General features: G+C 43.3%; 1 protein-coding gene and 1 long non-coding RNA gene across 5 annotated transcripts in view; one reads left to right on the forward strand and one right to left on the reverse strand.

Moving 5' to 3' along the window:
• PDCD4 (programmed cell death 4) overlaps window positions 1-27,447 on the forward strand; it is a 241,828-nt gene extending 214,381 nt beyond the window's left edge. For all 3 annotated transcript variants that reach the window (XM_029610358.1, XM_029610361.1, XM_029610359.1), the window contains one exon: window positions 26,752-27,447. In XM_029610358.1, coding sequence (XP_029466218.1) covers window positions 26,752-26,812 — 61 coding nt within the window. In that variant the 3' untranslated portion in view covers window positions 26,813-27,447. The remainder of the gene's footprint in view (window positions 1-26,751) is intronic.
• LOC115095974 lies at window positions 535-17,905 on the reverse strand. Of its 2 annotated transcripts, XR_003857927.1 has the most exons (4): window positions 15,905-17,905; window positions 13,276-13,334; window positions 12,538-12,819; window positions 535-834 (listed from the first exon to the last, which is right to left on the reverse strand). It is a non-coding gene; the product is annotated as an uncharacterized LOC115095974 (long non-coding RNA). The 2 variants fall into 2 exon arrangements; XR_003857926.1 differs by lacking the exon at window positions 15,905-17,905 and having other exon boundaries at window positions 13,276-13,981.
• Window positions 27,448-27,822: the final 375 nt, after the last annotated feature.

Consider the following 27,822-nt stretch of genomic DNA (forward strand, 5'->3'; position numbering starts at 1 on the left):
AAGTCAGTCTCTCTTATGTTTCTTGTCTTTTATTTTTAACATGGTGCTTCTAACTGATTTCAGTAGTATTGTGACAGTTGGAGCTGAAATTATGATGGCACTGCAGCTCTGTGCCTGGAATGTTATGTGCTTGGTACTGCAGGAATTTCTTGCCTGCAGTACCATTAAAAAAAAAAAATCGTTTTCACCATGGCAGTATCAAATTAAAAAAGCTTAAACATGAACAGGCAATATTTCAAAAATAATATCCTTATATTAACTGATCAATGTTCATTTATAGTAATATTTTAAAAACTTCACAATAGTCCTTTTAATGTAAGGAAACTAGAATGTTCACTTTGATTCTGAAGCAGTATGTCCTATTTAATAATGAATAACAAAAGACAAATTGTATGCTGCGATGACACTTATCGGTGGATTGATAGTGAAAATGGATTAAATATAGGGTTTTTAAAAAATATTTATTTATTTATTTAAATTCTTTTAATATACCAATGCTCAAGACCAGGTCTTATCGTACCGGCTTTACAATAAACTAGGGGGTAAACCAGTTAACACTGAAAGCGAAAGTTACATTACAACAGGGAACGTGGAACAGGGCTGTTAGAAAAAAAGGGATAGATTAACGATTTCGAACTGGAGAGCAGTTCGAAATCCTTTTATTTAAAGGTTTTATTGACAAATTTGCAAAGAAAGCATAACATATAACATAAGTAAAGTTATTGTCAACATTTTCCAGTTTTTTGGTTTGAGTCCCCCGCTACCAACAATCTCTGTGTATACGTAAGTTGGCAAGTGCAAGAAATACATCTGCTACAATTCTTCACATATGACCTGTGAAACGAGGATATGACAAAGTGTTAGTAATAAGAAGAGTATCATGGAAATACAATAGCGTCTTACACAGTGTGCACAACAGTAGTTATCAACCATCGTCATGTCTGTTAATAAGAGACATATGAAATATAATGGTGAGAATGTGACATGGCAGCTTTAACGAACAATAATTGTAAAGGGATACCTTAAAAGGTAGCTTTAAGACGGATGGTGGTGTTGACACCATGAGATATAAGGGCCCCAAGTTGCCTGATAAGAGGAGATACGATGATATCGAAGAGCAGTGATATGTTCCAGCTCCCGTATCCTATGAAGGCGACTGATGAGAGACTGCAGAGTCGGGACTGTGGAGCTTTTCCAATGACAAGCTAGTGCTACTCTGGCTACAAGAAATATTTGTTGGCTTAACCTTTGAGAATAAGAGTTCACCCCCATAAGAGGTCTACCCAAGATGACACAAAGTGGGTCAGCTGGTACAGGAGAATCCAGGATCTGTGTTACCCAATCTGATATTTGATTCCAGTAAGGGAGAATTACTGGGCATTGCCACCATATATGCAGATGGGTGCCAATGAGCCCACACTGCCTCCAGCATGTATTGGTAATCATGGGATACATGGTATGCAAACGGGATGGGACATAGTGCCATCTGCATAGGAGTTTTATACAGTGTTCTTGGCGATTGGCGGACATGGAGCACTTGCGAGCTCTGAGAAACAAGTCCTCCCAGTCTTCCAAACTAAGGGGCGGATTTTAAAACGAGCGCGAATAGCCTACTTTTGTTTGCGCTCCAGGCGCAAACAAAAGTACGCTGGATTTTAGTAGATATGCGCAGAGCCGTGCTTATCTGCTAAAAACCTGGATCGGCGCGCGCAAGGCTATGGATTTTGTATAGCCGGCGCGCGCCGAGCCGCGCAGCCTACCCCCGTTCCCTCCAAGGCCGCTCCGAAATCGGAGCGGCCTCGGAGGGAATCCTCTAATGCCCTCCCCTCACCTTCCCCTCCCTTCCTCTACCTAACCCACCCGCCCGGCCCTGTCTACACCCCCCCCTTACCTTTGTTGGGGGATTTACGCCTCCCTCTGGGAGGCGTAAATCCCCGCGCGCCGGGCCGCAACCTGGGGGCGGGTACGGAGGGTGCGGCCACGCCCCCGGACCGCCCCGGGCCGTAGCCACGCCCCCGTACCCGCCCCCAAAACGCTGCCGACACGCCCCCGAAACGCCACGACAACCGGGCCCACTCCCGACACGCCCCCGACACGCCCCCCCTCGGAGAACCCCCAGGACTTACACGAGTCCCGGGGCTCTGCGCGCGCCGGTAGGCCTATGTAAAATAGGCTTCCCGGCGCGCAGGGCCCTGCTCGCCTAAATCCGCCCGGTTTTGGGCGAATTTAGGCGAGCAGGGCTCTTAAAATCCGCCCCAAAGCGCACAATTGAGCTCCCGTTCCCAAGCCATCATACATTCCAGCTTAGTGTTTTGCGGGCCTTGAAATAACTTGTATAATTTAGAAATAGCCCTCCTTGTGTCATTAGTCGATATACAGTAGGTTTCAAAAAGAGATCTGCCTATACTTAGATGGGCGGAGGACATTTCTACCTTGATAAAATGTGCTAATTGGGCATATTCCAGAAAAGGAAGGGAACCTAAGCGAGATTTTTCTACAATGTCTGCATAAGCTATTATTTCTCCCTTGCTGCAATAAAGGACCCATAGTTGTGAGACCCAAGGTTAAATATAGGTTTTAAACAAAGTGAATGTAATACAACATACACGTCTCAAATAGAAAATATGCTTTTAATTAACAATGATTATTGTAAACATAATTAAATGTACACCAGTCGCCTAGATAAATGTTAATATGTTCAGTCCCCCGACATGGGATCATGTGTTGCAGAGCTGCATCAGAAGGGAGAAAGGCTGACTTTTTAAAAGTGTGGTATACAGTCTGTCTTGACTGAAGTGATAACAGTAAGGGAAAAGAAACTGTTGTCAAAACTTCCCTGCTGCTTTTGACATACTTAATGCCATCACATTCAGATATTTGTAAGTAAGGCACACAGGATTGCTGAACTGTTTCAAACTCGACTGTCATTTGAATCGCTTGTTCTTCCCCGGCTGTCCCGACCTGGGATAGCTTTGCCTGGTTTTAAGTTCTTAGACATTCCAGAAATATTAAAGTCCACCTTTGTCCCTTCCGATATAGCTCTGTGAAACACAGTCCCATGTCGGGGGACTGAATGTATTAATATCCATCTAGGTGACTGGCGTACAATTTTGCTTTTTTTTGGCTGCCACTATGATTATTGTTGGGTTTTCTTTTGAAACTTCTCATGTTTCTTATTTTTCTTTTATATTTTCTTTTCTGTGCTCTTTTTCTAGTCTCCTTAGAACATTTTTTTTCTGTTCTAAATTTTCCTGTTTGTTCTACATAATGTCTGAGAAATTCTTGAAGTTTGGTAAGAAACCATTTGTTATGTACCAAATGTGAGCACAAGATGGCTAGTATTGCCCTACACAAAATCTGCCTTTTTTGTTTGTGCTCCTTGCATGACATGATTAATTTATTTTTATTTATTTATTTAACATTTTTATATACCGAAATTCATGTAGCAATGTTACAAATCACTTCGGTTTACATTATAACATTAACAAGCATGTAAGAATGCGATTACATCGAACAGGGAGATAAACTTGGATCAAGGAACTGGGGCATAAAGTACAATGAATACGATAAAGTAATGAGATTCTAGACTAAAACCTGGCTAAGTATCTAGGAGTCACGGTACATGGTGCACATATTTGGATAGATTGAGGGGAGATTATTGGTATGGATTAAAAGCTTGTTCGAATAGCCAAGTTTTGAGTCTCTTTTTAAAGGTGATGTGGGAGGATGTCTCCCTAGCACTCGCTTATAGGGAACTTAAAGTATCAGTTATCCTCCCCATTGGACAAGGACAAGAAAGGTTCAGACAGACCAGTGCCTAAAAGCAAAAGGTTAGAGTTTCTGAAAAGACATGACTGCGACTCCCCTTACTTTTGTGCTGAATGCAAAAGGGGGAGGCAAGGGTCTCATCAATGCCATGGTTTGCTATAAAACCCAGTGGTGAAATTCCCAGCAGCACAGAAGAAAAAGATAAGTCAGCACCTTGCACATTGGGAGCAGCGGGCGTCATCCACATTGGCTGCTTCAACACAAAACTTACAGTGCAGATATAACTACTTAGCACGGGGACACCATTATGAAGTTTGCTAATGAAAGAATGCAGATGCCACCGATCCTAGCAGCAGAGTCAGACATTTCCTCTAATTCTTCAACCTGCTTCTCTGAATATCATTCTTTCATGCAGAAATTATGGATGGACTTCCTACATAATTTATTTTATTTATTTATTTATTTATAAAAATTTATTTATAAAATTTATTTATAAAATTTATTTATAAAAATTTATAAAAATTCTTTCCACCCCTCTACCTGCTTCACTAAATAAACCAGTTGTTGAAAGACTTTCCACTGTGTATTCAGTTTCCTATTCTAACTTATCAAAGAATTCCATAGTCATAAGAAGGAAAATCTATGATTCTTTATCCTCAGAAGGGATACCAAAGGATCCTCCACTTCTTATTTCTGATTCTAAAAAGAATTCCCTTTCATCTTTTGAGTCTCACTCAATCCAGTCTTTAAAGGAATCCATGAGTTTACCCTCTGACCCTTCACTGGAGCTGGCTAGAAGTACTATCTAAGTTCCCTCTTGATGCAGTTCTTTCAAAACACGGTTTTGTCAGGGGTCCTTTAACTGCATATTAACACTTCTGGGCTACATGCTAACATCCTTTCCACTGTTTTGAATAAAGTTGTTATGAGCATTTGATGAATTATATGGAAATTTACAATTCGTCTATCCTTCCACACTATTTGTTTGATTACTCTTTGATGGTTGGATATTATGCCTATTTCTGCTGCCTTGATTAGTTTAATATTCACCATATATGCATTCTTCTACAATGGAAATGATGGTCCATCCTTTCTGCCCAGCAAGCTTATAGTGGTATCTTCTGTGCCATGAAGATTACCCCCATGTTTATCAGTTTCCCAGACCGTAAAAGTAAGGGCCCTCGTTTGTTGCTGTCTGAATCCAATTCCCATTTACCCCTTGCTGTGGAAGCAGAGAGCAGTGTAGAGTTGCATCAAAAGTATCAGGCTTATTGGTTAAGGGTAGTAACAGCTGTATCAGCAAGCTACCCCCATGCTTAGTTGTTCCCCAGACTGTGTAAAAGTCGGGGCCCTCGTTGGTTGCTGTCTGAATCCAATTCCCCTTTTCCTCCCATTGTTGAAGCAGAGAGCAATGATGGAGTTACATTAATAGTGTCAAGGTTTATTGGTTAAGGGTAGTAACCTCCGCACTAGCAAGTTAATCCCATGCACTCTTTTCTTCATTTCCATCCTCTAGCCTTTAGGGATCCACAGTGTTTATCCCATGCCCCTTTTGAATTCTTTCACCATTTTTCTCTTCACCACCACCTCCTGGCAGGGTATTCCAGGCATTCATCATCCTCTCCATGAAGAAATATTTCGTGATTTTGGTTCTGAATCATTCTTCCTGGAGTTTCATGTCACACTCATCCACAATTCTTACCGAAGATAGTATCAGCTTTCCATATTAATCAGGCCATTGATTTGCCTCCTTCCTGAGGTCACATGCACATGAAAGAGAGAAGGCCCTTCTTACTTTAGACTGCCAAAGAACTTTGGCCTACTACAAGAAAAGAACTTTGATGTATCTTATAATCCTAATAAAGTGGGCATAGCAGTCACAAATTTAAATTAATAGAATAGCAGACTGCATCCAATACTGCTACTCTGCTGCAAATCTACAGATTACAGACTCTGTCAAAGCTCATCAAGTTTAGAGCTATGGCCTCTTCCATTGTTCATCTACAAAAGGTGCCTCTCAGACATCTGCAAAGTTGCAAATTGGCTGTCCATGCACACTTTTGTACCCCATTACTGTCTAGACTAGGGATGTTCAAACTGGCCACCCCAGCCTGTTGGGATTTCAGGATATCCCTAATGAATATGTATAAGAAATACTTGCATACACAGGAGGTAGTGTATGCAGATAAATCTCATGCATATGCATTAGGGATATAGAGAAAACCTCACTGGCTGGAGGGGCCCATAGGACCGGTTTGAGCACCCATAGTCTAAGCACCCTCTCAAGGATTGACAGTAACTTTGGACAAGTAGTTTGTAAAGCTTGTAGCCTGTTCATCCAGTAGTCTACTCTCCAGGGTGGAGTCCAGGTTGTTTATTCAGTAAATGCTCTGCTGCAACCCTCAGCTTGGGACTCCCCAATGTCATGGCTAAATCAGCCTTGCTTATAGACAGAAAAAGCAAGTTTGCTTACTGTAAACAGTGCTTTCTTTAGATAGCAGGATGAATTAGCTGTGCTGAATACCTGCCTGCCTCCCTGGGGAATCAACTGCCCTGCTATATTTAGCTCTGAGATCGACTGAGGAGGCTCACATGGCAACACCTGCATAGAAATTCCTATATTTATTTATTTAAATATTCTATATACCATCATTCTCCCAGGACAAGCAGGATGGGTGACGTCATCAGACAGAGCCCTGTCACGGAATACTTTTGTCAAAGTTTCTAGAACTTTGACTGGCACACTGAGCATGCCCAGCATGCCATAATCCCTGTGGCCACAGGGGTCTCCCTTCAGTCTCTTTTTTTTCCACGCTGCAGTTTTCCTCGCAGGTTAGGAGCTCTGTGAGATTTCTCTCACTTTTTTTCCTCACGGAAAAACTTGAAGTTTACTTCTTTAAAAGTTCCCTAACAGGGGTCGTCCATCGCGCTCTGTTCCCTCTGACGCTCGGTGAGTACTTTTCCTGTCTCCGGTTGGTTCCTGCCGCCTTACCATTCGGTTCCCGCAAGTCACTGACCTTTTCATGCCCTTATTTTCAGCATGGCGACCGGGTTCAGAAAGTGCCCAGAGTGTCTGCGAACAATGTCGATCACGGACCCTCACACTGTGTGTGTTTTGTGCCTGGGCCCATCACACAATGTCTGCCAGTGTCCCGACTGCACCCAAATGACTCCAAAAGGCAGACGTACCCGTCTTGACAAGATGGAGACTCTCTTTAAATTAAAAGTTAACTCCATCAACTTCTGCCTAGTCATCACCGGTGAGTAAAAGTCCTTCCATCGACAGACCTTGCCGGGAGCAGCAGGGAGACGTGACCATCCGTCATAGCCACAATCTATGGCCATCGAGCTATCTTTGAAGAGGGCCCAGGGAGAGGAGCCCCCATCCTCCTCTGCACCCGAGACCCCGAGGCGTTCCCCACCGACATCTGTGCCGGGTACTGAGCCTCCACAAATTCCTGTGGAAAGGCCAGTAACTCCTAGCCTGCCTCACTCTGTAGCTGTACTATCCACACCAGCTCTCAGGGAGGAACTGGACATCCTTGTCCGCCAGGCAGTCCTCAATGCCTTCTGAAACCTGCAACCACCATCAATGCTGACCCCCATACTGGCACCGACCCCGGAACCATCGATGTTTGCACCATTGTTGGACCGACTCGATATCCTCATCAGTGCTTTCCTGACTCAGCCTGTTCCATCGGCACCAAGTCAGCCATCGAGACCTCCGCAGCTCCCGATACCTATTCTGGGCTCCTTGGAGGAAGAAGACACAACTTCTAGTCCGACTCCAGCTCCAGGTCCATCGATGCCGGAACCACTTCCAGGTCCATCGGGGCTCTTGGGACCTAAACGTCCTCCGTTCCCCATGATTCCATCGATGCCAGTATACCCTCCATCGAAGCCTATGCTCCCTGGAATGTTGGACATTCTCCCTCCTTCAGGAACTCCCTATGACCCATGGGAGTATGTGGACACAGATACCTCTACATCAGAAGACTTGCTCTCAGAGTCTTCTCCTCCAGAGGAAAGACGGTGGACTCCTCCCGAAGACCTTTCCTTCGCCAACTTTATCAAGGAAATGTCTGAAACCATCCCTTTCAACCTAGTGACGGAAGAGGACACCTGTCACAAGACCTTGGAGGTTCTGCAGTTTGTTGATGCCCCCAAGGAAATTATGGTCATTCCAGTGCATGAAGTCCTGTTGGATCTCCTACACCGCCTATGGGAGCATCCTGGCACTGTTCCACCAGTCAACAGGAAAACAGATGCAACATACTTAGTACAACATGCCCCAGGTTTTCAGAAACCACAACTTCCTCATTAATCTGTTGTGGTGGAATCCACACAGAAGAAGGCTAAGCAATTACGTCCTCATTCCTCAGCTCCCCCTGGTAAAGACCAGAAGTTCTTGGATGGACTGGGTCGAAAAATCTTCCAAGGCTCCATGTTGGTATCCCGTATAGCCACCTACCAACTGTATATGACCTAGTACCAATGAAATCTATGGAAGCAAGTCCAAGATTTCGTGGACTTCTTGCCTCAACAGCAGCAAGAAAGCCTGACTGCCATCATCCAGAAGGGGTTTGAAGCAGGGAAACATGAGGTAAGAGCAGCATATGACTCCTTCGAGACTGCTTCCCGGTTGTCAGCAACAGGAATCAGTGCTAGAAGATGGGCTTGGCTGAAAGCTTCTGATTTAAGTCCTGAGGTCCAAGATAAGCTTGCTGATCTCCCGTGCACTGGAGACAATCTCTTTGGAGATAATACAGAACGCAGTGGCTCAATTGAAGGATCACCACGCGACCCTACGTCAATTGTCTACAGTCACTATGGACGCTCCCTCCTTATCCCGCAAAAGCATGAGAAGGGACCCTAGAAGATCATTCTACCGCTCACGCAAATACTATCCTCCTGCATCTCGCGTAAGACCAGCCAAAGCCCCTCAAAGGGGACATACACACCAGCTGAAAGCACACAGAGCACAACCAGCCCCACAAGCTGGTCCAGCCTCCGGATTTTGATGTGTTTCCAGAGAACAGCAGCCATTCCTCAATGAACCCAAACCCAGAAATACCTGTAGGAGGCCGATTGTGCCACTTCCAACACAGTTGGCACCTCATAACAGATCAATGGGTAATATCCATCATAGCCCAGGGATACCATTTTAACTTCCTCACAGTACCCCCAGACTCTCCACCCAATCCACTATGGGCCCGAAAAGACCACACATTGCTTCTAGAGTCAGAACTTTCCGCCCTTCTGCGAACCAGGGCTGTAGAAACCATCCCCCTGACACAGAGGGGCGGAGGGTTCTGCTCATGTTATTTTCTGATTCCAAAAAAATCGGGCAGTCTTCGCCTCATCCTGGAGCTCCGCAATCTCAGCAGATTCCTTCAAAAAGAAAAATTCAGGATGGTGTCTCTCGGCACCATGCTTCCCCTACTACAGCAAGGAGATTGGCTCTTTTCTCTGAACCTTCAGGACACGTACACACATATCGCCATATTCCCACATCCCCGCAAATACCTGCACTTCATTGTGGGTCATAGACATTTTCAATACCGAGTTCTACCATTCGGTCTGACCTCAGCACCTCGAGTGTTTAGAAAATGCCTAGCAGTGGCTGCTGCACATCTACGCAGAAGCACCATCCACGTGTTTCCTTACCTGGATGACTGGCTAATAGAGTTGATCCAAGCAAGGAGCTCTCAACTCTCTAAAGCTCACTACGAATCTTCTACACTTGATAGGATTTCTGATCAATTACCAGAAATCCCATTTGAATCCATCTCACCTCCTTACCTTCATCGGAGCAGATTTGGACACCACAGTCACAAAGGCTTTCCTGCCCAATGACCGCGCAGACATACTCTCCAAACTGGCTACATCTCTGCGCACAAACAAAACAGCCTCAGCCCATCAATTCCTCACGTTGCTGGGCCACATGGCTTCCATGATCCACGTCACTCCTATGGCCAAGCTACCATGAGAATAACTCAATGGACTTTGAAATCTCAGTGGCTTCAAGCCACTCAACCTCTTTCATCCCTGGTCCATGTAACTGACTAGCTGCGTCTGTCACTTCTTTGGTGGACAAACAGAGTCAACTTGCTGATAGGTCAACACTTCCAGCAACCAGTTCCTCAAGTAACCTTAACCACGGACGCATCCAACTTGGGTTGGGGTGCTCATGTGAACAACCTTCAAACTCAAGGTACTTGGACACAACTCGAAGCAAGGTATCAAATCAACTTCCTAGAGCTTCGAGCCATACATTATGCTCTATCTGCGTTCAAGGACTGTCTTTCACACAAGACTGTTCTCATACAGACAGACAACACAGTTGCATGTAGTATTTGAACAAACAGGGAGGAACAGGCTCTTATCTGCTCTGCCAAGAAGCTGTACAGATCTGGGCCCGGGCCCTTGCCCACTCCATGCATCCCCAGGCCACTTATCTGTCAGGCATACAGAATGTAGTAGTAGATCGCCTCAGTCGATATTTCCATCCCCACGAGTGGTCTCTGGATCCCTGTGTAGTGAGCAAAATCTTCCTACGCTGGGGTCAACCAACCATCAACCTCTTTGCATCCAAACTGAATCACAAAGTGGACAGATTCTGCTCCCTGAACAGGCAATAAAACACGTTAGCCATGGACGCCTTTGCTCGCCCCTGGAACATAGGCCTCCTATATGCATATCCTCCGATACCAGTAATAGCCAAAACTCTCGTGAAGCTACAACAGGACAAGGGATCAATGATACTCATAGCCCCGTACTGGCCTCGACAAGTATGGTTTCTCATGCTTCTCAACCTCTCCATCCAAGAATCCATTCGCCAGGGCACAGTGCCTAATCTCATAACTCAAAACCACGGCATGTTACGCCACCCAAACCTTCAGACCCTATCCCACATAGCCTGGATGTTGAAAGCCTGATCCTACAACCACTCAGTCTTTCAACTAAGGTTTCTCATGTGCTTGTAGCTTCACGAAAGCCTTCCATACATGTGGTGCACGCAAAAAGATATCGACCCCTTTTCCTGCCCCACTCCATCTCTATTAGACTATCTCTGGCACCTTTCAGACTCTGGTCTCCAGACTTCTTTGGTACAGGTACACCTCAGTGCCATCTCAGCGTACCACAAGGGAGTAGGGGATACCCCAATAACAGCGCATCCCCTTGTGAGTCGGTTTATGAGGGGCCTACTACAATTTAAGCCCCCTCTACGGCCACAAGTTACCGAATGGGGACCTAAACGTAGTTCTTGAAGACTCATGCGTTCCCCGTTAGAGCCTTTCCACTCCTGTGGAAACAGAGTTGGGTGGATTTCCTATGGACTGCAATGCAGTCTAGGTAAAATGCAAGTGCACGTTCCGACTTTCACCTAAATCAGTCTAAGGTCTTGCCCAGCTTTTTCCCAAGGCCTCATTCTCAACAGAGCGAGAGAGTTTTACACAACTTGGACTGTAAACATGCACTTGCATTTTACCTAGACCTCACTGCAGTCCATAGGAAATCCACCCAACTCTTTGTTTCTTTTGTTAAAAACAAACTGGGAGTTGCAGTGGGCAAACAAACTCTCTCCAACTGGCTAGCAGACTGTATCGAATTCTGCTATGAGAAAGCAGGCCTTCCCCTTCAGGTACGAGTGAAGGCACACTCCTTAAGAGCCATGGCAAAGTCAGTAGCACACTATCGTTCAGTATCGATTGCTAAGATCTGTAAAGCTGCAACATGGAGCTCTCTTCACACATTTGCAGCACATAACTGCCTGGACAAGGAAGGATGTCAAGACTCTGCCTTTGGCCAATCTGTCTTGAACTTATTTCCAGTATAATCCCAACTCCTTCCACATCTACCTGCTGTGATTTTCAGGTTGCCTCATTTTTAAATCGACAGTACACCAGTTGTGTGCTGTTTGTCCAAACAAATATGAGTCAGCCTGTAGCTTGCTAATCACCCATCCTGCTTGTCCTGGGAGAAAGCAGAGTTGCTTACCTGTAACACGTGTTCTCCCAGGACAGCAGGATGTAGTCATCATGATACCCACCCACCACCCCGCGGAGTTGGGTCCTAAACCATTTTATTATTTTATTTTTTGCTCGCACCTTTTGCTACAAATGAGACTGAAGGGAGACCCCTGTGGCCACAGGATTATGGCATGCTGGGCATGCTCAGTGTGCCAGTCAAAGTTCTAGAATCTTTGACAAAAGTATTCTGTGACAGGGCTCTGTCTGATGACGTCACCCATATGTGAGGACTACATCCTGCTGTCCTGGGAGAATACCTGTTACAGGTAAGCAACTCTGCTTTCCAAGTGAGAATCATTAGTTCATAACAGTTTACAGTTAAAACATTCAAAATATAATGTGAGTTACAAGATAGATAAACATTCATAGAAACAGAAGTAATACAAGGGTAGACATCAGACATGAAAATATAGTTAGAATATATTGAGAGGGAGGGTTATTGTACAAGAATTATTTAGGTTATCTGAGACATGGGGAATTAGGAGTTTAAGCTTTGCTTACTAAGACATACAAGCCAGTTAATGCCATGAGATGTCATTCACATGTCATGGTTAATTCATCCTGCTTTCTACGGAAAATGTTAATTTCAATTGTATGAATTTTTATTTTGTATCTTGGTTGTAATCTGCATTGGTGCATTGTGAATTGCAGACTATAAATTTGTGAAATAAAATAAAATGCTGTTTGTTTCAACTTCTGGATCTTGTAGACCACACCTGCCACCAGAGGATCTCACCTGTGCTGACTTTGTGGAAAAGATGGTTACAGCACTAGACATGCATGTCCACAAAGACAAAGCCCCCTGTCTGAGCTCCTTGGCTGCCTTCAGATACTGGATACTCCAGCTAAACCAGCAGCCCTTCCAGTTCACAACATCCTCAACATTTTACATATGAGAATGTGGGAAATCCCCATTTCCGTCACTTCTGCAGCTGGAAAGCTTGACCTCAAATACAGAATCCAGCAATCACTGGGCTTTGGTATGGTCCAGCTGTCTCCCAGTCTGAAGTCGCTGAGTCTATGAAAAAAGGCAAAGAGGACATAGATTCACTCAAATTCTCCCACAGGAAAAGACCACAAACTTCTAGATAATTTTGGCAAGAACATTTTTGAGTGCAGTGCTATCTACAGAGGTGGCTCAAGGCAATCTGCTGCCTGAGATGAGGGATGAGATAGCACTAACCCCCCCCCCCCCCCCCCCCACGGCATGGCACAGGTCAAATCATTTAGAGGGCCAAGGAAGGGTCCCCTTGGAGTCTGGCCCTTTCAGGGATTTGAAATGCTGCAGAAGGGAGAAAGCAGGTGTCAGAATTCCCAGAAGAGTGGTAGATAGTGTTAGTGATAATATTTCTAGGAAGCTGACAACCCTGTCACACTCCCAGGAACCCCAGCATTTTCCTCCTGGAGGATTGTAGAGACAAGGGAGATATAATACAGATGTGAAGGGGTAAGTAAATAAATAAAATGGCCTTACCTTGCCCCTGTGATATTATGATGCGCCAAATGGTGCCTGGGTGGCCAGCATGGGTAAAGCTGGAGGACAAAGGATAGCACATAGCGAGAGTTAAGGGCAGTAATCGCCCAGAGACAAGTGCATGGCTGCACTGTCTGGATAGTCTGCTCCAGCTCAGGAGAGGCTTAGGAAAACTTATTTTGCTCAAATTTTAAGCCCTTGAGGGTTTAAAAGTTAAGGCGAGCTTGGAAGTAGGAAGGAACAGCGCCTGCAGGGAAACAAATAAATTGGGGCAAGTTTAAGCAGAGGGCTGTCTGAGCAAGTTCCTGCTACCAGAATAGCAGGCTCAGGATTATTTATTTGATCATAGAAGCCTTAAATAAAATTGGGTCAGGAAGAAGATACTTGGCTAAGCAGCCCTATAGGCAGTACAGGCAGAAGAGGAAAGTTCCATGCAATGTTTTACTCCTTACACTGTATAATTTAAATATCATCATGGAAAATGATGAGGGAGTCTCATGCTTGGCAGAGCTGCTGTTGCTGTGTGGGTTTTTTTTAGCCTGATTTTAAGTAGGAGCATAATCAAAAATCAGTGTTTCTGATTAACATAGTAATAACGGCAGAAAAGGACCAGTTGGCCCATCCAATCTGCCCAGCAAGCTCCTTATGGTAGTATCTGCCGTGATGTACAGGATACCCCCATATTTCTCTCAAAGGTAGTAACTGCTGCTCCATTCAGTTACCCCCAAGCCTTATGATAAGAATAAGAGTAGTAATATTTACAATCAGCAAATAAAGCAATTGTCAAACCCATTAGCAATATTTTTACTAGGTGAGGAGCGTGGTGCTGTGCAACTGATTACACACCACGCCTACAAGTCTGCTAACTACAGCCCTGTATTTCTTTTAAAAATACACAGAGAATTAAAATAATAATTAGCAAAAATAATACCACCTAGACAAAAAAATGTAAGAATTCAGCAACACACAAGGCAAAATAAGCAACAGCAGAAATAAAGCACTATCAAATGGAGAAGATTTTTTTTTCTGGGAAAAGTTAATCAGCCCCACACCAGACAAAAAGCAACAACAGAATAGAGCAATATCTACTGGCAGAACAACAATCCAGCCATTCACAAGAACAGAATCAAAATAAAATAAAGCAATATATATTGGGGAAAAAATAAAGAAAAAATGTATATTAAAGTTTTTAAACTTCGCCAATTAGGAGTCAGGAAAGGGGCTAAGCTCTCAGCCAGAACATTGGTGCTTTGATCTATAGCTCTACTTAGATTTTATTCCCTTGGTTCAGTACTCCTTGCTGTGAAACTGATTATACACCACATCCAAAAGTCTGCTAGGTTCAGCCCTGTATTTCTCTTTAAAAATGCACAGGGAATTAAAATAACTACTAGACAACAAATGTAAGAATCCAGAAATTTTCTTAAGTTTTAAAGTTCAGACTAGTGAAATGGATGTGTGAAGGTGTGGAAACTTAATGAGAGATACATATTTCTTGGTTATATAGAATTATCCAAGGTAAGAGAAACACTTTACATGTGAGGGAGCAGAGGCGCTAGTAGTGCTGATAGAGCAGTATCGTGGAAACGTGAACATAGAAGCTGCTCAAGTTAGAAATAGTTAAGAGTGAGTGAATCAAAAGTGGTAGAAACTGAATTCTCATATAATCCCTGAATTGTAATAAGAGAAACAAATTTCCATTAGTGGAGTAAAAAAAAAACTAAAAACCCCCACCACCCAATTAACAGGGATTAAATATTGAGAGGCATCTGACTGGTCTCAAATAGAGAAATAAAATTTCTTGTATCAGAGGCAATTGAAGTTCATGACAGAGTCTTAGAATTAAAGGTCCCAGTAAAATAGAAAACTGATTAAATCAGTTTTTTCTAAGAAAATTCCGGTGAACTTTTCTAGCAATTCGTTTGGAATAAATGAAGTACTGAGTGTATAACTCAGTGGCAAGCTGCTAGTTTAGTTCAACCAGTAAAAAAAAGCCGACAGTCCAGTCCCAGACTGAAGCCAGAGAAAAAATTTGTGGAAAAATTAGAATTCCTATAATAAGAAACAAATCTTCAGCCTGAAGAAGTAACTGGGAAAGAATCTGTAATAATGAGAGAAAAAGTGAATTAAAAAAATTTGTGGCATATCAGAGCTATAAACATTCTGGACAACTTAGAGTAAGAGAAATTTAGCTCAGGGAAATACTTCACCTTGATTTGATTTCATACTACTTAATAAACCCAGTTTTCAATAAGGTTCCAGCTGCTACACTTCTAACTTATGGAAGAATATTTGGGTTCAGGGTTTTGTTTTTTAAGTTTTAGAATAGGGAGATGGGGTACTGGCACCTGGACAAGGAGAAGAGACCTGACCAGACAGAGTGGGATAGAGACTGGAGACGACAGCACTCCCCAGCAACACAGAACTTCGTACCCCAGCAGCAAGAGAACTAAGTGTGCACCAACATCAGTGCAAGTCTGACCATGCCAGTAGAAACACTGAAACCCCCCCCCCCCCCCCCAAAAAAAAAAAAAGTATAAAAAGAGAGAGAACAAAAGAGAAATCACACCGAGATCAGCTTAATATACAAATATAAAGAAGAGAGTAATTGAAAGGAAAATACACATACCTAGCAGGAATCCCATGATCTTCTACAACCTGAAGATAAAAAGGAAATAAAGACTCAATTCTTCAAGACACAAAAGAAATAGTCACACATACACTCTGAAAGATAGCTTATAGATAAGGCGTTTACTTATCTGAATATCTGCATATAGTCTTGTGACTCCATGAGGAACGAACTAGGGCTTTAAGTATGGCACCAGAGGACAGAGCAGTCTGGACTCTGGTCTTGCTTTATAGAAATACTTTATTACTTACAGAAAAGCAAAAGCAGAAAACGACCTGCCTACTTAATCAGTGCTTAAATAGTAGAGGGTGAGAGCGGAAGGTGGGTCAGCTGACTGGGATGCTTCCGTGACCATCTTTTCCTGTACAAGGGAGCCTGGGTTTAAAAGGTGAGAGCAGGGGGGGGGGGGGGGATCATCATTTGACTGGGATGCTACTGTGACCATTTTCCTCTGCACAAGGGAGTCCAGGTTTAAAAGGTGATATACAGCGGTGTACCTATGCTTGCTGTTTTCTGGTGTTCAAGGAGAAGAAGAGGAAGGGGTGTATAAGGCCTCTACCATTCGAGTTGAGGAATCCAGCCTCTTTCTCTGTCGACGATACTACAGTTTTACTCACCAGGTATGTCAAATGCTGGTGTTGTACTAGGAGTGGCATGCTCCGTTCAGGATGAGACTGCCATCTTTATCAACCACATGGGGCCCATTCCTCCTTGCACAGGATTAAGACTTTCAAAGAGTTCTGCCAGCGGGATAGACTGAGTAATGGCTGCTCCTTTCTCTCCAGCTGGGGATGAGGAGACCTTTCTGATGGTAGGGGGAAATTTGTCATGTGTTCCTTGTGGGCTTGGGTTTTCTTACCAGCCCTTGAAGTCTGCAGTCATCACTTTAGAAGCTTTGTGGACTGCAGTTGCCAAATTGAACCACTCTTTCTTTAAAATATGATCCTCTCTTTGGGATTGTGCAGGATCTTATTTTCTCAAACGATCTTCAGTCAACCTGGGAAGCTTAAGGCCTTGGATAGTAAATATGCTAGATTGCAGGAATGTGATACCATCTTTGTTAAATATTTTCAACAGGTACATCAGAAGTTAGAAAATATAGGTAATTATCTCAGGCATTTCAATTTAAGGTTTCTTAATTTTTCTTATTGCCCTAAAGAAATGCTGAGAAAATGCAGAGAATGTCATTTGGAGTTCTTGAAGATTTCAAAGGAGATGATTCCTGAAACTGTTAAAATGTTTCCTTCCAGTTAAGAGAAGTACATCATTTAAGGGTTGAGAATCATGAAATTTCTGTTGGAGCTGGTTTCTCTTTCCTATTTGTTTGTTTGTTTATTTATTTATATGGGAACAGTCTGGATCTATGGCCAAGACAATGGAGAGATCGACATTGCTGGTTACCTTTGCTAAAGAAAGTGACAAACAATGGATGACGAGACTTTTTTTTTTGCTCTGAAAAAAAGTTTCCTTTATGGGTCAAACAATCTGTCTTCCCCGTTGTGGAGAAAGAGAGAGATTAGTGAACCACTCCATTGTTGCTTTTGCTTTGTCCTTAGGATCATTGTACTATTGAAAGATCCCAGGTCTAGAGAAGACTAAGAACAGTTTTTCTCCAAGATGTGGCCTTGGGAGTGTTTTGAGCTACGTATTATATACTCAAAGGTGATTAATAAAACTAAAGTTGGCTTTGCCCTTGACACAGAAAAATTTGAAACATGGCACTGTGTCGGGGTTATGTTTTTGCACCAGAGTTTGATGAATTATTTTTATTGCAAAAAGAACAATTTTAAAAATAATTAAAAGAGACCATTTGAACTAAGTAGACCCTAGTGGATACAAATGACCCCAGTGGATACAAATGAAGGCTTAAAATGTTTTTGGTGAGTACCTAATTGAAAAGTGTCATAAAAATCCATACAATACCGTGTTTCCCCGAAAGTAAGACAGTGTCTTATATTAATTTTTGCTACCAAAGATGCACTAGGCCTTATTTTCAGGGGATGTCTTATTTTTCCATGAAGAAGAATTCACATATATTGTTGAACAAAAAAATGAACATTTATTATATTCTGAATAGTTGTCTGGTTATGCTGGTTTGTGATGACAACTAACTGTGAATCCTGCAGGGTAAAAAAATCACAGCTGCATGCTCTGGTGTTCTGTGCGACGGGCATGCTCCCAAATAAAAACTTTGCTAGGTCTTACTTTCGGGGGAGGTCTTATATTTAGCAATTCAGCAAAACCTCTACTAGGTCTTATTTTCGGGGGATGTCTTATTTTCGGGGAAACAGGGTATATTTTGTCTTGTAATAGCAACAAGTCCCTCTGAACAAGGCAATTTACAGGCCAAAAAGAAAGAAGAAAAAAAAAAAAGAAAAGAAAACCTGACCAGAAGGGATATTTGAGTTCCAGAGAGAGTTATGCCCCTAAATTGGCCCCTTTGACAATTGACTAGGACTGAAAGCTTAAATTGAGGAATCCATTTTCCTCAGGTACCTAAATTTAGGTTCCTAAAATCTGGGTGGCTCCAGAGAGTGGAATTAGGGTGAGTAAAAAAAAAAAAAAAAAAGTCACTTAGCACTGATTTACAGTACTAGGCACATGAATTGCAGGCATACATTTAGGATCTTAAGTTTCAGGTACCTAAATTGAGATGAATTTTCAGCTGAAAGCTTAGGCCTAGATTTTTCATTACGCTATAAATATAGTGGAATGAAGATCTGTGGCCAGAAAAGGGGTGGGGGATCAATAGTGTGCACCTGGCCGCATCACGGCGGTGCATTTTCGCCTGCTATAGTGCACACTATCGCCCCCATAGCGCCCCTGTAAAAGTTGTAGTTATTTGCGGCGCTGCTACCTGCGATAATATGTAAAACCTTATTGCCTGCAGCGCAACCAGGCCCCAAATTTTTTAAATCCTGCCCAAACCCCCCCTTCCTTCATTGAAATTTTATCTTCGCAATGTGGACGCTATCGCGTGCGTAAGGGCATTATTGCATGCAATAAGGCCCTAATGTGCGCAATCACGGCCCATCACGTTTTGAAATATGACCGTGTTAGTTTCCTAAAAGAAGTGCTGAGCATTTTTTTAAAATTGACCCTTTAAAAATCTAAACTTGGGGTACAGTTAAGATGGTGGTTTGAGAGGCCACAGCATTTAAACTGTTGCTCGTTTCTTGGTTAACGTTTAATTTCTTAGGCTATTATGCCTTCTGAAAAGATGGGGAAACTTGTACCACCTCACCTTGTCAGCCAAAAATTGATGCATTTGTGCCCCACGGATCTGTTCAGGGCTTTTCATTAGATCTCATTGCTAACTCTGGAGGTCGAGATCTGGAGTTACCAGAGGCAGAGATCTCGTTGACCCCCCTTGGCTTAGTAACTCGCCGGTGGAAAGAAGTGCCTTGCATCGATCAGCAACTCCAGTGCTAACTGATGATGCCAGCTTTGCTGTGGCTGTGGGGGGATACCAGACTTGGCATCTACCTTTTGAAGCAAAGCCAACAGCAGGAGAGAGCCCCAATGTTCAATATTTGTTGATAGCCAGAATGAGTGAGCTTTGAAGAAAGAAGATGGTAAGGAGTTTTCCCGTGGAGGAGAAAGAGAAAATATGAATGAGGAAACTATTTCCAGTTTGAATTTGTCTTCCCTCGGTGAGTCCTATTGTTTGCCATCTAAGCTTCCTGTTGTAACTTTGGACTCCTTGTGGCTGGCTATGATCAAATTGGACAATTCTGCCATCTAAGCCTCCTTTTGTAACTTTGGACTCCTTGTGGCTGGCTATGATCAAATTGGACAATTCTTTGGGTAAATGTTCCTCTGAAATATGTTCTTTGGCTTCTCAAATACAATTGCTGGCTCATGGCTAAGAGTCTTCTGACTGGGAACAGAAAGGAAGATTGGAAATTAGAACAGGATTTGAAGGAAATCAGAGGTGATAATGCTGCTATGATATATATATATATATATATATATATATACAAGATAAAGAAGCTATCCATCGCAAGATAGAATATTAGACGCTTACCTAGTGTGTTATCTAGAGAGACTGTCAATAAATATTGGATTTATCACAGATGCACTTCCACTGAACAAAATCTTTTCTCTTTCAACAAGAGTTGGGAAAACTGAAGAGGAAGCTCAAACTGATGCCCAAATGGTTAATTTGGATTATTCTGGTTATATTAGTAGTCTCTCTGGAATTTGAACAGGACTTATGAAAATGAGCTTATACTTTCGTAAGATGCATGATGTATTTAAGGGGAAAAGAATTTTGATTTATCCGGATTTGGCTAGAGTGATTCCGCAGCATAGAATGTTTCTAGGAATGAGACAGGAAGTTATCACCCTCTGTTCTGCCTTTTCTCTTAACACTATTCATGCAAATATTTGAATAAATATAGTGGTTCTAAATGTTTTCATTGCCCCAGTGCAACAGATCTTTTTTTTGGATAGTCATAAATTGCCCAATGTAGATGCAGCACCTGTCTTAGATAAAGTTCTCCGAAACTTTTTAGTTAAAATAGGTCATACCACACTTACATTTGTTTCTTTTCTATTTATTTTTCTTGAATCATCTTCTCTGTTTACAATGTTGCCTCTCCCCCTCCAATCTAATTAGCTGGTTTGATATAGTGAAATTCCATAATTTGTGTGGTTCCTGATTTACATTTTTGCAAGGGGGTTTTGCATCTTAAGATATATGGAATGTAGCTTTGTTTCTGAAGAAAGTATTTTAATAGACTTTTGATAAAAATATAAGTATAAAAAAGGATCTAAACTTAAAACTCATTTATTCCATCGTAGCCTGTCCTGACCTGTAACCATTCTAATTTAGTGCCTCGCCAGTGCAACTTTGTATTGTTTCATATTTTGTGCTAGCATTACTGTAACGTGCTCTGCTCATGATGATAAATTGAGGTGAGCAGTAATCAAAAGCAAAAACTGCACTTTCTGGAGATGTTTTAAATGGTGTACAGTCACTCCAAAATTAAAGCAGGTGTTTATGAGAAAAGTAAAATACGTTGGAGCATATTCAAACTAAGTAATTTATGTATGGGGTTGCACATTTCTGCTTCATTTGAAGGCAGAGGCTAAATTGGCTAAGCTAGATGCCCAGTAAGTATAGTTTAAATCTGCCCCAACATATGGATTATGACTATACCTTACTTGGTGATGATGAAATCTATCTTAATAGAAGTAAAAAAAAAAAAAAAAAACCCCACAAAAAAAAGTCCAGTGTGATGCAGATATACAAATTAATGTATATGCAAAAAACCTGCCCAGAAAATTCAAAATTTTGAATTCTTAAATATTGCACATTAAATTAGATGCAGAGAAAATCACAAAACAATTTCTTGTAAAGTGAGGACCATCATAACACCCTGCCGGATTGCTGGAGAAAAGTTTTATCTCCAGTGTTTTCACTGGATTTGTTGGTAACAAATCTATCAGTCTGTTGCACAGCACCATAAGCGTTTCTTCTACTACTTAGAAAGGAAACCTCTGCTTATGGCGCTGTGCAACAGACCGATAGCATTGTTACCAAGAAGAAGCCCCTGAAGCAGTGGTTCGAAATATGATATCATGCTGGGCATAACAAATGGGAAGTATGCTTCTTCACTACCATTATTTTAGAGCATGTAAAAATTCTTTAAAATATTGATGTTTCACAAACTATTGGACCCATGATTATTTAAGACCCGTCATCTGTGAAAACACTGGAGATAATTTGTCTTTTTTTTTTCTCCAGCATCTGGTGGGGTGTTATGATGGTCCTCACTTTACAAAAAAATGTTTTGTGGTTTTCTCACAGGACAGCAGGATGTTAATCCTCACATATGGGTGACATCACAGGATGGAGCCCTGTATGGAAAACGTTTCTATCAAAGTTTCTATAAAGCTTTGACTAACACTGGCACACTGAGTGCACTGAGCATGCTCAGCCTGCAATTATCCCTGTGACCACGGGTGTCTCCCTCAGTCTTCTTTTTTCCGCTCTGCAGTAAGCATAGTAGTTAGGAGCTCTGTGAGAAATTCTAACTCTTTTTTCACACGGAAACACTTAAACTTTTGCTTCACAAACACTCTTTCCCTGCCCAAGTCTCCCTTCGCATACATTTATTCGATGCTCGGTGAGTACTATGCCTTGTTTTTCGGTCTGTTCCTGTCACCTCCCTGGCCTGCCAACCGACTGCGGCCTTCCCTCTCCCTATGTTTTCATAGTTAGCCACACATAGCCTGCGAGTGTCCCTCTGTGACACTCTGCCTGGTTATTAGTGCTAGTGGGACAGGTACTTCCACGGTTTCCATTGCCGCCAGGGCCTGTCAAATCCAGTTCCTTCGATTTCCTCAGTACCCTCGAGCAGTCGATGCCCCCATCACTACCTTCTGTACCCCCTTCCGGACCGTCCTGCATTCTTCGATGCCATTGGTCCCCCTCTCCCGCGGTACATTGATGCCATCGCTCCCTGCATCGATTCAGTGCCATCCATGTTTTTCATCCATGGCACTGATTTTTCCCTGGGTTTCATTGATGCCATCATTGCTCGGATGGATGCCATCGCTGCACACCCTTGTGTCATCGGTGCCATCATTACCCGGGTCGATGCCATCGTCGCCCAGGGCACTTCCATCAATGCCAGGGTCATTTCCATCGGTGCCATCAATTCCCGGGTCGATTCCATCGGTGCCGATGCCATTGGTGTCCATACTGGTACCATCGATGCCCGTGGCCATGCCATCGATATCGATGCCCACGTTGTTTCCATCGATACTGTCATTGATTCCGTCGATGCCGGCATCTTTTTTCCGATGCCAACGATGTTTTTCGATGCCACATCATTTCCATAGATACCTATGCCGATGCCATCAGTGCTTTTGTCACTGTTATCCTTGCTTTGCCCGGGTCATCGACGTTTTTTCATATATATATTTTTGACAATGCCCTCGAGGCCACTTTGGCCGCCATCGACACCGTCAATACCGACATAGCACCTCCACGTGGCCTAAAACACAGTGCTCCATGCTTTGGGTTCTTCTTAAAGCCCCATATTAGCCTATGACACTACATAGTGCCAGGAGCAGTGCAGGCATGCTGACAGTCCGTCAACATTCGCCATCCAAGACAGCGAGGGCATCCACCTTGGCGCTGGGGAAAGACCGGGCCGAGCACCATGGCGATCATTGTCACCAGCACGGTGACCATCGGCCACATCGGTGCTATCCTTCTCGGTGCTGGAGCATGCCCGGGCCAAGCAACATCACCACTGCCATCGCCACTGTTCCGCTCAGTGCTGGCAGTCCTTGGTGCTCCAGAAACACCGGAACGAGTTCTGAAGAATTCTGGACTGGTGTCACGACACATCGAGCCACTGCAACGAGGGCCGGGTTCACGAGTCATAATGGCTCCCCTGTACCAGAGGCGTGCCTCACCGACATCGGTGCGGGGTTGTGGCCCTCCACAAATTACTGTGGTAGCGCCAGCCACGCTCAGCCTGTCTCCTCTATACCTGCGCTACCATACCAGGTTTCAGAGTTGAGACGGACGTTACGTCCGACAGGCTACCCCTTGATGACTCCTGAAATCCACGGAGCCATCAATCTTCACCGGCTCGTCCTTCGGCAATCCACTTCAGATGGTAAGTAGTCTATTCCCGCTTCAGCGGCATTCCCATTCAGATCTGTTCTCTAATTTGGGCCACATGGTTCGAAAGGTTCTAGGTCGCCTGTCTTCCAAGAACCATATTAGTGTCACATATCGCTATTGCCAGCTATGTCAGACACTATACCAAGAGAACCTCTCTACCAATTATTTGGGATTGCATCAGGACATCCTCCCGTTGTCAGCAATGGGACCCTGTACTGATTAATACTCTGGCTTCTGGTTCCTGATTCAGGACCGAATTTCCAGATGGATTCGCTGATCTGCTAAACACGAGATCCAGCAAATACTGCCTCAAGTGCATGTCCACCTCGAAACCTGGCAACAGGTCTCGACATTTTCTTGTACAGCACACAGAAATGCGGGTAAGACATTACCGCTCACGCTCCCTTGGGAGGTTACATTATATCCAGGTTACATCAGCCCCGCCAGTTGGACACCTTTGGGTCTCTCAACTTGCCGGATGTCAGAGTGGCCACCCCACTCTGTACCAAGATTCATGGTACACTCCCCCGGACGCTATAAAGCGCAGGAGGGGGAGGGGGTTGGGGAGTTTTAATTTCACTATTCTTTCTTTCAACAGAAAGTAGTTACTCTCCACCCATCCTGGACCTCAGAAATACCAACTTTCTTCAGAAGGTACGGGTAAAATGGTATCTCTCGTCACCATGCTTCCATATCGCAGTAAGTAGATTATCTCTAATCTTTCTATGTGCTTCATGATGAGTCAACAATATTACATTCCCAAGCTCTGCCGGTTGCACCAGCTCCGGCAACTGGGGTATTTCATTAAATCACTATCTGTGACTGCTGTTTCTCTACGGAGTACAACATCATTCACGCTTTTCCTTGCATGGACAGCTGCATAACCACAGTCAACCCAAGCAAGGAGCTCTAACTTCTTCATTACTCAGTATAAATCTACTAGTTGGGATTGCTGTCACTGCCATAAATCCCTTATACAACACTTCTGGACACCACAGTCACAACGACCTTCCTGTCCAGCAACCGCGCAGACATTCTAACAAATTCCTATATGTCCCTGCGTGCATATTCCATAACTTCAACCCCTCAATTCTTTCATTGTCGGGCCATGGGGTCTTTTCACTATGCACTTTCCTCATAGATCCAAAATTGCTATGGGTTAGGTTCAGTGAAATTTTATTATCAGTGGGTCTAAGCTGTTCAACCGCTTTAGTCCCTCATCCATATTGCAGATCTAGAACCAAAACCTAGTCTGCTCCTGCTAATGCTCGCATTTACTCAGGGTTGTAAAGTTTGACCTAACATCATCTCAACCCAATATGCGTCTATTCCGCTCCAGACACAGTTTCACATGAACTTCCTGGAGCTTGTAGCCATGAGTTATGCCTTCATGCCTTCCAATATTGTCTCTGCAACAAATCTTTGTGCATACAGAAAGACAGCATAGGGACAATGTGCTTTTCCAACACACAAGCACGCATAACCTCTTAGCTGCTCTGCTAGGAAGCTCCTCAGCTCTACCCTTGGCCCTTGCTCGCTCCATGTGTCTCTTCCACTGCCTCTCATAGCCAGCATTCTTCTAATGCTGAAACGGGACGGGGTTCACTGTTCCTCAGACCCACGTCTTGGCCAAGACCAGTATGCTTCCCATACTTCTCGGTCTATCACACCAGTAACCAATTCGCTTTCTCACAAGTCAGTCTCATATCATAGACTCACTGATGTTCTCAGGTACTGGTAGCGTCACAAAAACCCTTCCACACCCAAATCCTACCATTCAAAATGGCATGATTTACCACATGACGCTTACAAAAGGGTTTTACCCTTTTTCTTTCTTCTACACCACTCTTTTTTCTTACTCCCTCAGATTCTGCTCCCCAGACATCCTTCACATGGGTACACCTCTGTTCCAATTGGCGTACCACTTGGGAGTGGGGATACCCATTTAACGGTCAACCCCTTCTGAGTCAGCTTACCATGGATTATCCACTGATCAAGCCACCTCTGTTTTTACTAGTCACGGAATGGGACATGTAATTCGTGCTTACAAGACTCACACGTTCTCCGTTCGAGCCTTTCCATTCCTCTCACTTAACAGTCTGCCATAGGGAACTCTTTCCCTCATAGACATCACTTCTACCAACAGGGTCAGTGAGTTACACACCTTGTTACATACTCACCCAACCCTGCGTTCCTCCATGACCGAGCGGTTTTACATTTTCAACTTCATATCCTCCTTAAGGTAGATGTTGCATCTCATCTTACTCAGAATATACTCTGCCCACTTTCCCAACACCTCTCTCTCACCAAAGCGTTACACACAGTGTTGTAGTGAAACTCTTGCTTGTTGGTAGAAAAAGAGATACAGACTGTCAATTAGGAGGAATAGGTCTGTTTGCCTGCTGGAACTTGCAGCTTGGCTCTTGCCACAGAAGGAAAGAACTCCCACCCACCTTCCCCTCCCTTCCCCTATCTAACCCGTCCCCAGCTCTACCTAAATCCCCCCCCCCCCCCCCCATCTTTGTTTTCGAATTTACACCTCTGGGCAGGCGTAAGTTGCGCACGCCAGTCAGGCCGCTGTGCCAGAGGCCTCTGTCCCGCCCCGGACCAGCACCCCGCCCCTTTTTCAAAGCCCTGGGACATACGCGCGTCCCGGGGCTTGCGCACGCCGCCGAGCCTATGCAAAATAGGCTCAGCGTGTAACCCTTTCAAAATCTACCCCTAAGGGTCCATCACGCCCTGTTTCCATCAGTGGCCAATCCATGTACCTGGCTAGTACCCAAACATTAAAAAGATCCCAAGCTACTAATGCTGGTAACAAGCAGTAGCTATTCCTTATTGGTTAATAGCAGTGTATAGACTTCTTCTCCAGGAAAGTATACAAACCTTTTTTAAAACAGCTACACTAACTCTAACCTTAACCACATCCTCTGGCAATTAATTCCAGAGCTTAACTGTACATTGAGTGAAAAAGAATTTTCTCCGATTTGTTTTAAATGTGCTACTTGCAAACTTCATGGAGTGCCCCCCCCCCCCCCCCCCCCCCAGTCCTATTATCTGGAAGAGTAAATAACCGATTCACATTTACCTTTTTCATGATTTTGTAGACCCTCTATCTTATTCTTGTGTAATCCTGCATGAAATTTAGATTAACTGAAATGTAATTCTTCTAACCTCTCTTCTGTTTGTTTTGTGACAGGGGGAGAAAACGCTTCGTAAGTGAAGGGGATGGAGGTCGCCTTAAACCAGAGAGCTACTGAAAATGAAATTCTTGCAACTTTTATGATATTTAATATATCTGAATTATATGAGTTGCCCTGCACAGTTCATGCTTTATGAAAGCACTTGTTTTGGGTACACAACATTTTTGAAATTGTTCTATAAAATTCACACTTAAAGAGGGAGAAGGTTTTCTTTCTGTGGGCAGGTATTTGAGCGGGAAAGACAATTGACCACATGACAGTGGTGTATAGAAATAAGCTACTCCTGTGTAAGTGCCATATGTTGGTGACCTAATCATTCCATGTTCTGCATTGAAGTCTGACTGCCAATCTTTTCTTTAAAGGACAGTGTTTTTGTAGTAAAATCACTGGTTTATACAAAGCTTTATAGGGTAAAGTTCAGTTACTGTAACCCCATGTTGGCTGCTGCTGCTGTTGAAATACTGTGCTTTGGGAGGAAAAAAGGAAGCTATTTCTTTGTTTTAAAGAACTTAAGAAAATGGGTTGATCAGAAGACTTTTTCATCTTTCCAGAAAACATATCAGTTTGTCTTTTAAGACTAGATAGTTCAGTATATGGTGGCTGGAACATCTATTTTTCTACAAAATAACTGGAAAAATGAACAGAGTTCTACTAGAATGTATTAAAAAAAATAAATTCTGTTTTGTGAACTAAGAAAGTGTCTTATGTTATAAATTTATTAGCACAGAGGGACTAGACCTTTAGAGAATCCTGAAAAGTATTTTGTAACAGGCACAAACGTGGTTGCCAGCTGGGTGCCTCTTGAGCAAATCTTTTCTTGAAGCATGAGTAGAAATGCATAGCAGCAGACTGAAATTTTTTCACATAGAACTGGATGCTGCAAATTGCATGCTGCCACAGCTTAAGGTTTTGGGTCAGTGATGGAATGTTAAATCCTGTCACATAGCTTCTTTGCAGCAGATGGCACTTAAACATATGAGGAGATGTGCTGCTAGTTTTCTGAGGAGGAATAAAGGCATGAGTTTTTAAGAAGATCCCTGTGTGCATTAAAAAAAAAAAAGAAGCAG

This window comes from Rhinatrema bivittatum, chromosome 7, assembly GCF_901001135.1.
Source record: "Rhinatrema bivittatum chromosome 7, aRhiBiv1.1, whole genome shotgun sequence".
In the NCBI taxonomy this organism is placed as follows: Eukaryota; Metazoa; Chordata; class Amphibia; order Gymnophiona; family Rhinatrematidae; genus Rhinatrema; species Rhinatrema bivittatum.